Source organism: Haliotis rubra, unplaced genomic scaffold, assembly GCF_003918875.1.
Source record: "Haliotis rubra isolate DU_JTF1 unplaced genomic scaffold, ASM391887v1 Scf1389, whole genome shotgun sequence".
NCBI lineage: Eukaryota > Metazoa > Mollusca > Gastropoda > Lepetellida > Haliotidae > Haliotis > Haliotis rubra.
In genome coordinates, this window is record NW_025765324.1 from 108,700 (window position 1) to 125,706 (window position 17,007).

A 17,007-nucleotide genomic window follows, 5' to 3' on the forward strand; every position below is an offset into this window, starting at 1 on the left:
AACTATGTAGTATACCTCTAATAAGATACATAGGTTGAAGTTTCATATGTTCAACAATACTTTGGTTCTGTGACCTATACTTGTAAGAGTGTTGTGTATTCATCAGATGAGTGGGCGACAACCGCTGACAAAGGGGCTGCCATTCCAAGTGCTTGTGGAAGTGCTCCCGAGACAGAATACAGGTATGCGATTGAGTTATGACTACATTCAAGTACAGAAAGTGATGGAGACAAAATAGTGAAGACAACATTCCTAAGTCAGATACCCAGGCTTTATTGTTAGTACAGAAAAAAATAGTGAGTGAATATGGTTTTACGCCACTTTTAGCAATATTCCAGCAATATCACGGCGGGGGACACCAGAAATGGGCTTCACATATTGTACCCATGTGGGGAATCGAACCCGGGTCTTTGGTGTGACGAGCGAACGCTTTAACCACTAGGCTACCCCACCGCCCCAGAAAATAAATAAAAAACACGTGTTTGGAGAATATAGAAGAGGAGGTTATCGTGGTTGCTGTTCATGGACATTTCCTACTCTCTGTCTCTCTCTCTCTGTTCAGTTCATACTCTTGTGGTCAAGTCAGTACTATATTTGCTCATATTCGACCACCTCCATTGTCTATTGGATAGAGCACCTGCCTATGGTGTCAAATGTTGGTGGTTTGATCCCTGGTTGTGTCATACATTAAAACATGGTACTTTTTGTTACCCTGCCTGACTCAAAACAGATAGAACAAGTGCTGGCCAGCTCGGAGTTTGTATAATGTGGGGTATAGATGTTAAACTGTAGCATGCACTCAGTGGGTAGCAAAATACAATCAACATTAGTCTGGGCTAGTCCAAGTTGTACATTTAAAGCATACACCACAATGTAAGTGCAAGAATCTTGACCATTTCACCATATATTATGGCACCAAAATCCCATATCATGTTATATATGTCTCTTGTAGGTGGACAATCTGATTATCCTGAGTGGTGGAATTAATCCCACTTCGGACAAAGGTCAAGTGATGTCCGATTTCCTGAAGATGTATCGCCAGGTGGTCAACCAGAACCTGCTGTACTGCAGTGTGTCATTCGCAGGGAGGAACACCGGGTGAGAATAGTTGACTCAGAATTGTCTGATGCAACTGTAGAATGCAAATGTTCTTCATCAGTTTCTAAATGTATTGACTTTGCTGGAAGTGTGGCAGATTTGTGGAAATATGTTGTTGGTGTAACGTAATGTTGAAAAGTAGGAAAAGCTCTCTGTACCATACCTTACAGTACGAACATGTGAAAAATAATGCATCATTTGTGTATTGTCAGATGATGCGTTTGACTGACTGACGGAGTTTGGTTTTACGCCGCTTTTAGCAATATTCCAGCAACATCACGGCGGGGGATACCAGAAATGGGCTTCACACATTGTGCCCATGTGGGGATTCGAACCCGGGTCTTCGGCGTGACGAGCCAACGCTTTAACCATTAGGCTACCCCACCGCCCCCAATAATGCGTTTGAGTATTTTCACACTATTTTCTCTCTTTCACACCTGTCGTTAGGAACAAAACAAAGGTTGGTTCATCTGGTATTCATCATTCTAATTTGATTCCAGGTTTGCACAGGACATCAAACCAGAGCATGACAATGACATCTACATCACTGGCTATAGTGACCAAATTCTCAGGTAACCATAGCAATGAAAACTAGAAATAATATCATCTGAAAAGTTCAAAATTTGGAATTACTTATTTTGGAGCTCTCTTGATAGCCATGTAATAGGATTTGTTTGTTACAAGGGCTTAAAATTAGCGACATATTTATCTATTGATTTTTCTGTTTTTCGAAATGAAATTATCTTCCCAAATCTTATCACAGATTTATTGCTGAACGTGGAGATGGAGGTCAGTTACTCCATGTTGAGAACATTGATGAGGCATTCAACTTGAAGAATGTTCTGGTGACTGCCCTTGAGAAGGTCGACAAGGCTCAGGTCAAGGTCAATCCAGAGAGGGTGCTGCCAATCTCAGCACAGATGCCCAGGTAGGTGATGTGTAATGGACTTTACACCTGTAGGTGAGGGGTGGGGTGTACATGTCTGTGTGTCTGGTGTCTGTGTGTGCCAGCTTTGTAGTGCTAATCAACTGATATTATGCAGTTTAGGGACCGTTCATAATTTGTGGCGAGGGGTTGATGATGATTTCAAGGGAGGGAGGGAGGGGGTGACCCATTTTGTCCTGGGGAGGGAGAGGGGTCAGCAATTTTGTACACATGTTCTGGGGGGGATCAGCACTTTCGTACATAAAAATAAAAGGGGGAGGGATTTTTTTGTACATGACATGCAGGGGGGTCGCTTACTTTGTACATAAATGTTTGGGGGGTCATTCACATAGTACATGCTTCTCCATAGAAATCATCATCAACCATAAATTACAAACGTTTTCCCTTAACATGGATCCCCCTCTCAGATACAGCTTACCAATACCAGTCTGATCAGTCCATGTTTTATCCACTTCACGTTGAAAGCCAGAGTAACAACAAGATACTGGACAGATGCTTGTCCATAATACCACAGACACTTCCTACACTTATAAGGGAAAAGGAGAGGTGTATGAGTCAGTATTTCCCTTAACGAACACAACCATAGCATTGAGGAAGGAAATTTCAGCAAAATGATGAAGCCAAACTTTAATAAACTGATGTGATGTTTCAGATGGCGAACAGCCAGGGTGTTCATCTCTTCAACGTTCAGGGACATGCATGGGGAACGCGACCTTCTGACTCGATTTGTGTTCCCCGAGCTGCGGGAGCGGGGACGAAAACACTTCATCAACGTGTACGAGGTGGACCTCAGGTGGGGGGTCACAGAGGAGCTGACCAAACTCAACAGGTTGGTCAACCATTTGTAATGGCACGTTTCCCTGCTCAACGTAGCAATTGATGATTGTCTTAATATTTTCCATATGATTTGATTTATGTTAGGGGTGTATATGATAAACCGTCTGGCTTCAGTTATGATAATCTTCCACTCTGGAGAAATATACTGGTTAAAATTCCATAGAATATACATGTGATCATACTCACAATCATTGTTTCTTTGTTGTGTGGTCTAACTAAACAATGCTTCAGTTTCTTTTATTTGTGGTTGTTTTTAGACTCAAATCTGATGTTCACGTAATTATTTTGTGTACAATTTGTAGTTTGGCCTGTGCAGCCTGAAACCTTGCATCTGTAGCCTTGTTGGAGGGCACATATACTGAGAAGTTGTGACCACAGCATGAGATTAACCAGTCCATTCTGTTTTAATTAAAAGATAACTGTAATGTGTATTTTCAGGACCTTGGACCTTTGTCTTCAGGAGCTGACCAAATGTCAGTTCTTCATCGGTATGCTTGGCACCGATATGGCTGGGTTCCCGACAAGTATGAGGTTCCTGACACTGCTGAGTTCGACTGGGTCCGTGACTACCCGCCTGGAGCATCTGTAACAGAACTGGAGATGCATTCAGCAGCATTGTCCAAACCCAACGAAGTCCGCGAGAGATGCTTCTTCTACATCCGAGACAGCACGTTTGAAAGGTTGGTGTTGGCAGTCTTTGAAATTCAGGTCTTTTAAATGCTGGTTTTAAATGTGGAAACGTTGTACCAGATATTGAGTTCATAAATAGGATCAGTAAATAAAAGCATGTAAAGCCTTCTATCTACTTAGATTATTCATTCAGTTGTCGTATTGAGGGTTTTGTTGTTTATTGCAAGCATGTTTGTATGCAAGCATCCCAAATTCATTCTGTTATAGTGCATATTTTACACAAATACACAGCTATTTGGAATCTACAATTACTTTATGCTTACAGAGATGTCCCTAAGGAGTTTGTTACTGATTTCGCAACTGAGAATGAGGTCAGCAGAGAGAAATTGGCGCGTCTGAAGACTCGTGTCCGATCAAGTGGCCTGGAGGTTTATGATGAGTAAGTCAGCAGTCCTGTAGTAAGATCTGATAACATTCAATAGAGATATTTGTTGAGAAGGCCCTAGAAAACTTGCTTCTTGTAGATTTATCTACATTAAAAAAAACATGTCTACGTTCTAATTCATAAATATGAACTTGAAATTCTGTCAGCAAAACATCAGACTAAAAATCAAATATCCAAAATACTGTGGGCAATTTGAAAATTATATAGTCTTTTTAAGGGCTGTGCAATATTACCGGTAAAATGGTATATACCGGTATAGTATCTCATGATACGATTATCGCAATATAGTTCAGATTCTACAATATATTGGGTCATCCAAAGCTAGCTCCATTTGAATTATCTGCCCTTGATTTCCACAGCAAACAAGTGTGCTGTAAAAGTGCCGAATACACTTTTATTTCTGTTGGTTGCATGTAACATTTTACAAGTGGAAGTGTCATTATAAGTGGCTCCAAAATTGCCAAATAGTCTACCAAATACTTTATGTTTTGTGGGTTTGAATAGTTTCATTTGGAGGAATTAATTTTGTAAGTGGCCTCAAATGGACCAATTTTTATTTGGACTTATTAGTAGAGCCTCTGGCTCTGAGTGACCATTTCACAGTTCACAGTTTTTGTTTGTTTCATTGAAGCCAAAATTGTTGCCATGGAAATGCAAAAAAAACCCAGTTTATTCAGAAATCCAAAACTAGCAAAAGGCACCAGTTCACCACTAGACCTACCTATGTATGAAATTTCATGATGAAACAGTGAACAGTATACTATTACCTTTATCATTATGTTCGCAAAATGTTGGTTTTTATGTTTCACATTAAGGCTCTATATTATTTTATTATTTGTAAACGATTGGCATACAGCCATACACAATGGGGGCTGGGAGCCTGACATATTACACCATATGTAACAGCAACTGAGAAGGTGATGTCGCACACTGAGTGCTGTTATGATTCTTTTTCAGAAGAAGTCCTCTTTGGGGTACATATAAGCATTAAAATGTCCATTTTAAATCCTACGACAGTTGTAACTATATTTTTAATAAAATATTTACAAAACAAAAAACTCGTTTTGTCTTGTGAGACCACCCCTACAGGGCCCCACCGGACCAACAGAGCCAAGAGCAGGTAACTCTCGCCGTCTACCTCGTACCTCACTTTTCATGCTGTCGTTCTGTTGAATAGACGTGCGTGGTGTTCCGTTTCGAGTTTGCTCTCCTACTGATACAATGAGTGTAAAAGATCTCAATCTGTATGTATGGTTCCTTTCTCTACGCACGGGCGTTAGATGGACGTCATATGTTGATATTTTCATTCATCTTTGTTGTAACTTTGCGTGGGTTCTCTGTTTTCCAGCCATGTGGCAGGCAAAATGGCGGACCGCCAGCGATCGTGGTTTCCTTGCTATATGTTCTTGGTAGCTTGTAATAGGGAGTTCATATATTATGTTTGCATATTATATGGTAGGCTTGCCTAAATACTCTTTCTTTTCAGCGAATTTGTGGTAAGTCGTTGTTGAGTAATTTTGATAGTGTTCGCTTCAGTATCACCAACTTTACTCTATCACTAGTATGTACACGCAGGGGTGGCTAGCCTTTTTTCTGCTTTGCATTGTATGTTTAGTATTTAAATGGCTGTAGCTTGTAGCATTTATATATCGCCCGTGCGGGTTATTCTTGCTATTACTTGTGTTTATGTGTTTGCTGCTTCACAGTTCCTGCTAGTAACACTGGCGTGGTTCTGTTTGTTGCAGTTTAAGCCCTGTGCGTTGTGCCGTGCACACTACCGCCACAGGATGGTCATAAAGTGTGCCTCCGTGTTTAGCCGAGGGCGCTCCACGACGATCAAGGATGCTCATAATAAACGCCCTTGCGTCAATATTCCTGTTACATTATGTTGTATTATGATACATATTTCATACGTTTACACACAACGTGGCTCATAGGCCGAGGTTGTGGTTTTTTGTCTGGGTTTCTGCGCCTCACGCGCATGGTTCCCGACACGCAGATTTTATGTTTTTCACTAATCTGCTTCAGGCGGGGGATAATATTTGATAAAAGGTTTCTAAGGAAATCCCTTTATCGTTCCCCCGCAAACAATGTTGCTGACTTAAATATGACTCAATTTGCTTCACTATTGCAGCTGATTGATAGCGCGATGTCCGGGCTCCGTCAGGAGCTCGGCTCGCAAAGTGTTGATCTCGAAGGTCGTCGGTCGTCCGGGGTGGATCGGACGCATCTGGGGGGGTTGGCTGCGGCCCGAGCTCTGGCTCGGAGAACGAGCCTCCTCCCAGGCAGCTTGATCCTGGCTTCGGCTCAGGTGATGGTGTGCCTTCGGCACCTTGTGGCGACCTAGCTTCGGGCTCAGGTTAGTCACGGGCGCCTGACGCCGGCGATGCAGGTTTCACCCTGTCTTCGCCTGGTGCCCTGACAGGCGGTCGCCTCCGCGCCGACCAGCTCGGGGACACTTCGGCACCTTGTGGCGACCTAGCTTCGGGCTCAGGTTAGTCACGGGCGCCTGGCGCCAGCGATGCAGGTTTCACCCGGTCTTCGCCTGGTGTCCTGACTGGCGGTCGCCTAGGCGCTACCAGCTCGGGGACACCTCGGCGCCTTCGGCACCTTGTGGCGACCTAGCTTTGGGCTCAGGTTCGTCACGGGCGCCGGCGATGCAGGTTTCACCCTGTCTTCGCCTGGTGCCCTGACTGGCGGTCGCCTCCGCGCAGACCAGCTCGGGGACACTTCGGCGCCTTCTGCACCTTGTGGCGACCTAGCTTCGGGCTCAGGTTCGTCACGGGCGCCTGGCGCCGGCGATGCAGGTTTCACCCTGTCTTCGCCTGGTGCCCTGACTGGCGGTCGCCTAGGCGCCGACCAGCTCGGGGACACCTCGGCGCCAAGTGGTCAGTCGGGGTTGCCCGGGAAACCTGTATATCGGCAGGTTCCTCGGCGCTCGGTCTGTTCCACTGAGCTGCCGATCATCTCGGCGCCATAGGTCTACCTGTGTCCACCAGGGAAACCTGCATTGCCAGGCTACTCCCTTGTGTCTCGGGACTGCAGATCGGACTAGCACCGACCTGGGCTTCGGCCCCGGTACGGAGCAGATCCCCGGCGCTGTTAGCTCAGGTCTCGGCCTGATGTCTATCGATGCCCTGGCCAAGAGGCCGTTGAGTGTGACGAGCTGCCGATCACCTTGACGCGCCGAGGTCTACCCGTGTACACCAGGGGAGCCCTGCATTGTCAGGCTACTCCCATGTGTTTTGGGATCGGGGTTCGAACTCGAACCGCCGACCCAAGCACTTACGTATATATATATATATATATATATATATATATATATCTGTGTATATATATATACACATACATGTGTATGTATGGGTATTTATATAGCGTTATAGGCTATGTTTGACTATATGCTTAGTGCGCTTTTGGAGAGTACTTGGGGAAATCCTGATTTATCAGGCTACTCCTACGATGTCTCTGGATCGGGTTCGGTCTAGAACAGCTGAGCTTTGGCTCTGCGGATTCTCTGAACCCCGTGGGTAGCACCGACCCAGGCTTCGGCACTGGTAGGGTGCAGATTCCCAGCTCCGGTAGTTCAGGTCTCGGCCTGATGTCTATCGACGTCTTGACCACGATGCCATCGAGTGTGCCGGGTGTGACGGTCACCTCGACGCTCCGAGGTCTGTCTGAGTGCTTGTGAAACCTTGATTGTCAGGCTTCTCACATGTGCCTCGGATTCGGGGTTCAGACTCGTACAGTGGACAAGTCGATTTGAGCTTCGGCTCATTTCGCTACTTTGAACTTACCACTGAGTAGGTTCGTCCCTGAGGCAAGTGCGAGATAGAATCGCGGCTGTGTTGCCTCAGGTGTTGTCCACTTCGAATACCCGAACCGTTGGAGTTCGCCTCCCGGAGGGAAGCCTGCTTCCAGCACGGCATCCGGGACAAGGCCTCACACTCTACCGTCAGTCTGCCGTTCTTTCCCCTTCACAGCTCAACGCTGTATGCTCCACTCGGCACATCTCTCAGCTCTGCTGAGGGAGCTGGTGGAAAGGGGAGAAAGCGCCGGTGGAATTTTTTCGTCGGCGACTCTGGGCGGCATCTGACGGGGGCAACTCTCATCTGGCTAGGGACTGCATTGTAGCTGTGCCAGCCAAATGATGAGGGCGGTTATGGGCCTATACGCCCAGGACCGTTTCGAGGAATACGGAAGTCTTTTGAGCTTCATAATCCCTATTCTGCGGATTTAGTTCGGATATTGGAGTTACTATAATCTCGTTTTGGTTGAGAGCCTTCTGACCTCCACCATTGCCGGGTACTCCATGGCTATTTCCACGTTTCACACCTCGTTCGATGGTGCTCTGCCTAGGCAGCATCCTCTCGTACATCGCGTCGTAGCTGGCATGAACAGGGTTCGACCGCCTCGTCAGCGACCCAGCCCACCTAAAAATTGCCACTTATTCACAATTGGCTGTCTGGCCCTAATTTTTCAAGTATATCGTCTCTCTCACTTCACTTGTTGACGTGGAAGACGACTTAACTTGTTGTGGTGAACTCTGGTAGAAGGGTCGGGTACATCCATGCGATCCCCACTGACCCGACACTGACAGTATTTTATACTGATCATGTCCGTATTTGACTCCCAGATACCTACCACTCTCAGTGCGATATTGCTTTCCACGTGACTGCTCATATCGCACTTCCACCCCTTACCCAGCCTTCCGCACCGGGGACCAATCTTTCGATTGCTCACCCGTGCCTGTCACGAACGAACGAACAAAAGGGATCCGTACGGGTACCCATGTGTGCTGTTTGGTGGAGGGAAGACTGCTAACAAGCGCACTTTATCTCGTTGGCTTGTTTCCGTAATTGTTCGGTTACAATGATAAGGTTTACCTCGGTTTGAAGGTTGAAGGCAGACTGGGTAGGGCAGATGCCGCTTTGTTGTCAATACACAGCGGCACTGCTCAATGAAGAGATCGGTTCTGTCGCTCTTTGGAGCCGGCAGAACGCCTTCATTCGCCATTACCAACTCGACACGCATTCTAAGGATCGTGCTTGGTTCGGTCTTTCGGTTCTCTCCAGTGGAGAGTGCCCTGCCACCCTGACCACGTTAGTAACTGGTCATTGGTATCGGTTCTGTGTTCAATGTCGATATATTTCATATCACTACATCGTATTAGCCTTACCATCCTTTCGGGTTGGGTCGGGTTTGGGTGTACATACGTCCCTTACGTCCTCTTCAAGAGGGCGGGGTCCGTTTTGAACGCTTTAACCAGTCATATGTTATTAACCCGCCTTGCGACGGAATTGGGCACGAACCCCACGGGCACTGTTTGGTATGCCTCTCTCGAGCCGCATGTCACGTGACCAGGTTAGTGTAATGGTGAGCCAACACATGTTCGGCTACGCTTTTCGCTATTCAGGGTTTTTGCACGCTTTACAGTTATCCCTCTTCCCGAGCCTTCAGTATTTGGGAGTCTGTGTTAAGCAGCTTTGTGGGATGGTGGCCTACACTTACCCTCCCTCGCCGAGAGTGTTTGGTGGGGGTGTTTTCACCGCATACAGTGCATGGCGCTTGTACTCGCTCGATTTCCTCTGAAAGTTTTAGCGAGGCTAATAATTTATCGGGATTTTATCGAGGTCCCGGCAAGCCCTCTTCCAAACAGGGGTGCATTCGAGCATTAATTTGCAGTACTTATTAGCTCGACTCCTGGGTTATTGGCTTTGTAGCGTTTAAATTTTTTACGCTTTCCCTACCCTTATACCTCTCGCCACGCTTGTCTGGCTGGGGCTATATTAGGGTTGGGAGTTGTTTCTGGCATGTCCCCATACTTTCCTTCCATTGTGATGGTTGGGGAAGGGTTTTATGTCATTGATATTGAGCCAATTGACATATAAGCTTGATTTCTCTAGTTCCTCACTCGTCTGATTGACATCAGCGGTCAGGTGGCTCGGTGTTTTCTATTTCTGTATCGGTTGTAGATTTCACTCCACCACGGGTTTAGTTGTTGCCAGACAGAATGCCACTCCCGTCTCAAATATCTTTGGGAGTCTGTCATATGCTTATATGTACCCCAAGGGGGACTTCTTCTGAAAAAGAATTATACAAGCCTGTAGAGGTTATGAATTCTTTGAAGAAAGTCCTCCTTGGGGTACGGCCACCCGCCTCCCCTCATTCTGTCTGACACGTTCAGCATGAAAAGTGAGGTACGAGGTAGACGGCGAGAGTTACCTGCTCTTGGCTGTGTTGGTCCGGTGGGGCCCTGTAGGGGTGGTCTCACAAGACAAAACGAGTTTTTTGTTTTGTAAATATTTTATTAAAAATATAGTTACAACTGTCGTAGGATTTAAAATGGACATTTTAATGCTTATATGTACCCCAAGGAGGACTTTCTTCAAAGAATTCATAACCTCTACAGGTTTGTATAAATTTATGATGTACGCACTTGGGCAGAAACCTTCCAGTCAATATATCACAATATGTATTGCAATATCTCTTAAATTATTGCAATATATCGCAATATGAAAATCAGAGCAATATCCAGCCCTAGTCTATTTCTCCATCAATGCATTGTGACTGCTAAAGCTGTTTGAGGATTGGATGTAAATGTATTCCCACAGCTATCCCTGCACCTGGGGTGGTACTGTGGACCAGAAGCCCATCACCAGCGGACTCAACAACTTTGGGATCCGAGTTCTCAACAACTTGTGGACAGCCATTCAAAACCAGTATCCAGATGAGGTAAGTGGCTGCTGCAAGGTTCGGGAATCATTCTTTGTGGATACATTATGTTGTTTTGACACATGTGTGAGACTCCATTTATCATAAAAAATGAGCCAAAACTGTTTTCAGTTTGTAATCAGATACAGCCAATGTCTTGAGTGTAAATGTACAGTTACTTTGCTTCAGAGGCAGAGACAATAGTGATGTCATTTGATTGTGACATCATGTTAACCAGTTATGTAACAATGTCCATAGCATTGTGATGCAGTTTCATTGTATCGGTATCTCCCAGTTTTGGATGATAATGTATCATCTCAGAATGATATACATTGCATCCAATTCTGTTTTTGTGTGCGGGCTTGAATATGACATTTCTTTCTTATCTTTATGAATTTTGTTTAATACAAAACTGAGTAGAGTAAAACAGTTTATGATTGTATCTACCAGGAAGCCATGCTGGATGAAGACACTCACATTGCCAAGCTACACCGAGCATTTGTGGACAGTCGCCAGTCTCAGTTCATTGGTCGGAAGACGCTGATCAAGGAGTGCATCAACAAGATCGTGGAGATACAGTCGGGTGTCATCACGCTGGCTGGAAAACCTGGATCAGGGAAAACGTCACTCGTGGTATGCTACTGTACCTCTCTGAAGAAATATGTGCTTTTTTCTATATTTCAAACTTGTAATTTAACTGATGGGGTAGCCAAGTGGTTAAAGCGTTCGCTCATCACATCAAAGACCCGGGGTTCTATTCTCCACATGGGTACAATGTGTGAAACCCATTTCTGGTGTCACCTGCTGGAATATTGCTAAAGGCGTTGTAAAACTAAACTCACTCACTTAACTCACATCAGGTAAAATAACATTTGCTTTTGTTCTTGTATTTAGAGTGATTAATGTAGATACATTCTTGTTTCAGGCCTCCCTAATTCACTCCTACCTTGAGTCCAAGTTCTGTGACAGCGCTGCGACTGTTCTGGTGCACATGGTTGGCGCTGCTCCTGGTTCCCAGAATATCATGGCTACCATCAAGAGGCTATGTCACGAGATCAACCGACTGTTTGGTCTGCAGGCTGAGATACCAGAAGACTTCAAGTGAGTACCATTTACTGCTGAAGTAATACACGCTGTCGAAACATCCACCTTTTTTAACATTCCGTGTTTTGATTCAAACACAGTGGGTCTTGTGCAATAGTGGTGAAGTTATTGTTGAAGTTCATCAGAATACTGTTTGTTACAACGATCCTGGTGGGGAAATTATTCATGAAGTCTGTCAGAATATTGTTGATTCCAGGAAATTTGTTGAGAGTGTTGTTTGTTCCCAGGAACTTGATAGTGAAGTTTTTCTTGATGTTCATGTTGATTCCAGTAAATCATTGTTAAGTTCATGAGAGTATTTTTTGTTACCAGGAACCGGAGAGTGAAGCTTTTGTTGATATTCATCAGAGTAATAAGTTTAAAGTCATTGCTGAGGTCTATAAGCCTGTTGATGGTTCCAGGAACCTGGTGGTGACGTTTTTGTTGATGTTCGTAAGAGTATTTTTCAATTAAAAGTCATTGGTGAAGTCTATAAGCCTGTTAATGGTTCCAGGAACCTGGCAGTGAAGTTTGGCGAGCTGTTGAAGGAAGCAGGGAAGGTGTGTGGCTCCACCATGGTGGTGGTGATGGATGGGCTGGACCTGATGGACAATGTCCACCAACCATACAACATGGAGTGGCTCCCCAACCCAGTGCCTGAGGTAAGTTAGGCTGTGACACAGCTATATGGCCTGTAATTAATCATGGCTGATGTTCAGGCATCATAACAAAAAAGACTTTTGGTTTTACTAAACCTCAGTGATATAGCTGGAATTTTGCTGACTCAGGTGTTCATCAACATGCACTCTCTCTTGTGTCACATAGTTCATGAAGTCATTCACTTTTTTGTCTGATGCAGGGCGGTGGGTAGCCTAGTGGTTAAAGCGTTCGCTCGTCACGCCGAAAACCCGGGTTAGATTCCCCACATGATTACAATGTGTGAAGCCCATTTCTGGTGTCCCCACTGTGATTTGCTGGAATATTGCGAAAAGCGGCGTAAAACTAAACTCACTTACTCACTCTTTGTCTGATGCACACTGTCATCATGTATCTGTCTTACCAACTCAAAAAACAAGAATAGAAGCATTATCTTCAGAACCATACTTGTTTGTGTTTCAGAACGTGGTGTTTGTGCTGTCTGTGGTGAACAATGAAAAGTGCCACAAGTCTCTGCAACGTCTCGACACGCAGGAGATCGTCATCGGTGCCCTTGATGTGTTTGATAAGGCTGAGGTTGTCCGATCCACCCTGCTAGAACATCGCAAGACACTCAGCGAGACACCATTCAACAATCAGGTGAACATACCTATATTCTCTTAGTATTTATCATAAATCATAAATATTGATTCCCATGAAGGTCTGGCTTAGTTTCCGCCTTCAACAACACATGCTTATCGTAAGAGGCGACTAAGGGAATCTGGCTGCTGATTGGTTGATGCATGCCATTGTATCCAAATTTTGCAGATGTCAATCACTGGATTGTCTTGTCCAGATTCTATATATACAGACTGCTGTCATATAGGAAGGCGTTTCCTATTCTCGCGGTACTTACGGAAAAAATAACACAAACAATTCTTATCGTATGAATGCTTGTTGTTATTAAATGAAGGTCCTTCTCCTCTAACATCTGCATCTATCAGCTGCCAGATCCATCAGGTGAATTACCACTCATGAGCCCGGTGATAAACAATGCCATCCGACATTGTTGAAACGAGGCTTCTCCCAGTCTCGCGGAATTACCAGGAATTAACGTTATTGAGTGTATGTAAAAGCAATCCTGCCGGAAAGGGCGAGAAAAAGTAATGATATGTCCAAGTTGGTATAAACTCCCCAATATTCGTGACACTGCAAGATTTTGATCATTCACCGACTTAGTCCACTTCTTAGTTACCAGTCGCTGATGTAAACAACCGCTAAGTGTCACGCATCGGCGATTTCGGCAGAAAACGTATTTACCGCGAGAATAGGAAACCTGCGAGAATAGGAGACGGACCTATACCTGTGTTGCTGAGTGTGGCACTGAACACCAAACACAATATACTAGCATGATGGATTATACCCTGACATGATTGTATGATTTGTACGTTCTCTGCAAGCAGATTGACTCGCACCCTGATTTAAGTGAATGATTGATTGATTGATTGTTGTTTAACGCCGCTGTCAGCAATATTCCAACTATATGGCGGCAGTCTGTAACAGAGGTGTTACGATTAATGGAAATAATCAAATATTGATCGCAATGGCCAAACCGCAAAGCAATAGATCACATTTTCTCATAATCGAACACAAATGATTTTGTAACTACTGTTTTAGTGTTTGAAACACATGGAACATGCCTTAGATGTTGTCAGGGCTTGAAAACGTGTTCAAATCTTAGAAAAAATTAACATCACTTACTGAAAAGTCATGACTGAATATTTCTTGAGGACTATGGGAACAGAAATACCTGAAAAATGATGCTAACCAATTTTTTTTTATGATTGCTCGTTGGTAAAGGACCAATCATCAATTGTGAGATTTCAACCAATTCCTAACACTAGTCTGTAAATAATCAAGTCTGTACCAGACAATCCAGTGATCAACAGCATGAACATTGATCTACGCAACTGGGTTACAATGTCAATCATGTTGGCAAGCCTGACCACCTGATCCTGTTAGTTGCCTCTTACGACAAGCATTGGTAACTGAAGACCAACTCTAACCCGGATCTTCATGGATCTTACGTGAATGATCTTACGTGAATGAAGCCTGATACTGGTGCTGTGGTAGTAATGTAATATGATGTTCTTACAGCTGAAACTCATCACATCGAAGAAGGAAGCCAGCAATCCCCTCTACCTTAAACTGGCCTGTGAGGAACTCAGAGTTTTGGGTGTCTTTGAGCAGGTAACACAGATTCATTTTTTCACAATTTGAAATCCAACATCATTGTATATTTATACTGAATATGAAGTGGAATAATGAATATATTGGGGGGATATTTTTCTTGTGGAGAATGATCATGAAGATATGTCCGAAATACTGATGATCCCTCATAGTTTAGCTGTGTAAAAGTAAAACAAAATAGAAATGTGTCACATAGAAAATAGTCCCTCCAAGGAATATTTTCCTACTAAAGAAGTCTGTCAAAGGTCACTTTCATAACATTGACCGAAGAACTTCAAGGCACTGGTGGCAGGGGGACAGATGACATTAGGAACACTAATTAATTGTACCATAATAATTGTATTCAGTTGTATAATTGTATTCAGTATTTGTTAACAACAATAATGATATCAATATTATGAAATCACTTGTATTGTTTATCATGGAAATACTGAGTTGTCCAATCTGTTCCTCCCTCCAGATATCCACCAAGTTGAAGTCGCTGCCCCACACGACCCCCCAGCTGCTGCAGGAGGTGCTGGCCAGATTGGAGACTGACCACGGCCAGGCTGTTGTGGCTACTGCCCTCTCTCTACTTGTCTGTTCCAGAGACGGTACGACCTAATACTGCATATTTCTGATTGCTGAAGTTTTCAATAGAATTAACGGGATTATAACTCTTCTTCATCTGGGCATGTACCCATGAAGATCTGGGTTAGAATTGATCTTCAGTAACCCATGTTTGTTGTATGAGGTGACTGACGGGATTATACTGACTCGAGTTTCCACCAGTCCTTGTGGTCAAGCTTGATGACTTGGTTGACACAGGTCATCGGTGATCCCACTACTACACCACGGAGGCGTCATGAGTGTGATGCTCATGCTGTTGATCACTGAATTGTCTGGCCCAGACTCGATTATTTACAGACCGCTTCCATATAGCTGGTTTATTGCTGAGTGCGGTGTTAAACAACAAACCAACCAACCAACCAAATCTTCATGTCATGAGGTGTCTCTTCATTCCCTCTCCTTGCAGGAGACACTTGTCAACCTGCCACCTGTCCCATATTGACTGACAGCCTGATTGCAACAGGGCCAAAATATTCTAAATGGGACAAATTTTTATGGTATTACATCTATTTTAGGGCTACCAGCAGAGGATCTTCGAGAACTGCTCACATGGTGGAATATACTGGGAAGTAAGAAGTTTGATGTCAATGACTTTATGAACATTGACGTTGATATGGAGGACCTCATGCCCCCGGCCTCCTTCTCCTACCTCTGCCGCTCGATCCAGACTTTCCTCAACCCAAGTGGAGCATGGTGAGACACTCCAGACATTTTTAATTCATTGGGTTGTTTTTACCCATTTGCTACTTTTTACTTTTTCAGCCATATTTTATGATATTTAGTTCAGTATGGTAGGAGGGTTGGGGTAGCCTAGTTGTTAAAGTGTCAGCTCGTCACTCCAAATACTAAGGTTTGAATCCCTCATGTGCGCAGTATGTTTAGCCAATTTCTGGTGTTCTCTGCCATGATATTGCTGGACTAAAAGCAACATAAAACCATACTCTTTGACTCGAGTTTGTGGTAGGTCTGGAATATATTTAAAGCATTCTGGTTATTGGTTGGCAGCCAGCCAGCAAGCTGTTTCAATCAGAGGTAGATTTTAACTGCAACTGAAAAACTATGTTTGACCAATCAGAAGAGACAATTTTTTCAAATTCCTGACACTTAACACCTCTAAAGTTTCCAAACATCAAAATAAATATGTGTGGCCAAAATGCCACAGTCTTACTTCTCATATGGAGTCATACATCATCACATCACATTGCTGATTCAAGTTCTATCTGTGTTTTGGTTACCTCTTTGTTTTGTCTTTTGATATCCATGACAACAAGGTGTTTTTTTTTAGGAGCACCTGCCTGTCACTGGCCCATACAGAGATAATGAATGCTGTCCGTCACCGCTATCTACGAGGTGTTGCTGCAGACAAAGAACTCAACCTGCATAAACTCCTTGCAGGTAATGAATAACCAAACATGGATACTGATATCTGCAGTAGATTTATTACACTTTAAGATGAAAATACTACCTTTCATGAATTATGGGGCTGATTTTCGGAAGAATGTCCTAATTAATCGTTACAGTGAGGATGATGTCATGCTGTTGTCCACAAACATTATATGTTTGCTGCCGTTCTGTGTTTCAGGCTACTACCTCCGCCAGGCTGACCCTGAGAAAACAGGAACCTGGACAGGGCACACACGCGCGCCTTCAGTGAGCTGCCCTACCATCTGGTCAGTCTTACTCTTAGAGTTAAAGGCTTTAACTCACCTGGAAAGGGCTACACGAGCTCATCTGAACTAATGGTTATCCCATGTCTGTTGTC

General features: G+C 44.2%; 1 protein-coding gene across 1 annotated transcript in view; it reads left to right on the plus strand.

Moving 5' to 3' along the window:
• LOC124268522 (telomerase protein component 1-like) overlaps positions 1-17,007 on the plus strand; it is a 51,448-nt gene that overhangs the window by 14,382 nt on the left and 20,059 nt on the right. Inside the window, 20 exon segments of the mRNA XM_046703508.1 lie at positions 107-166; positions 168-182; positions 953-1,098; positions 1,599-1,670; positions 1,862-2,026; positions 2,697-2,873; positions 3,320-3,378; positions 3,381-3,561; positions 3,837-3,950; positions 10,568-10,688; positions 11,118-11,300; positions 11,593-11,768; positions 12,265-12,412; positions 12,870-13,046; positions 14,544-14,636; positions 15,097-15,229; positions 15,761-15,938; positions 16,531-16,640; positions 16,828-16,875; positions 16,878-16,915. Coding sequence (XP_046559464.1) covers positions 107-166; positions 168-182; positions 953-1,098; positions 1,599-1,670; positions 1,862-2,026; positions 2,697-2,873; positions 3,320-3,378; positions 3,381-3,561; positions 3,837-3,950; positions 10,568-10,688; positions 11,118-11,300; positions 11,593-11,768; positions 12,265-12,412; positions 12,870-13,046; positions 14,544-14,636; positions 15,097-15,229; positions 15,761-15,938; positions 16,531-16,640; positions 16,828-16,875; positions 16,878-16,915 — 2,394 coding nt within the window.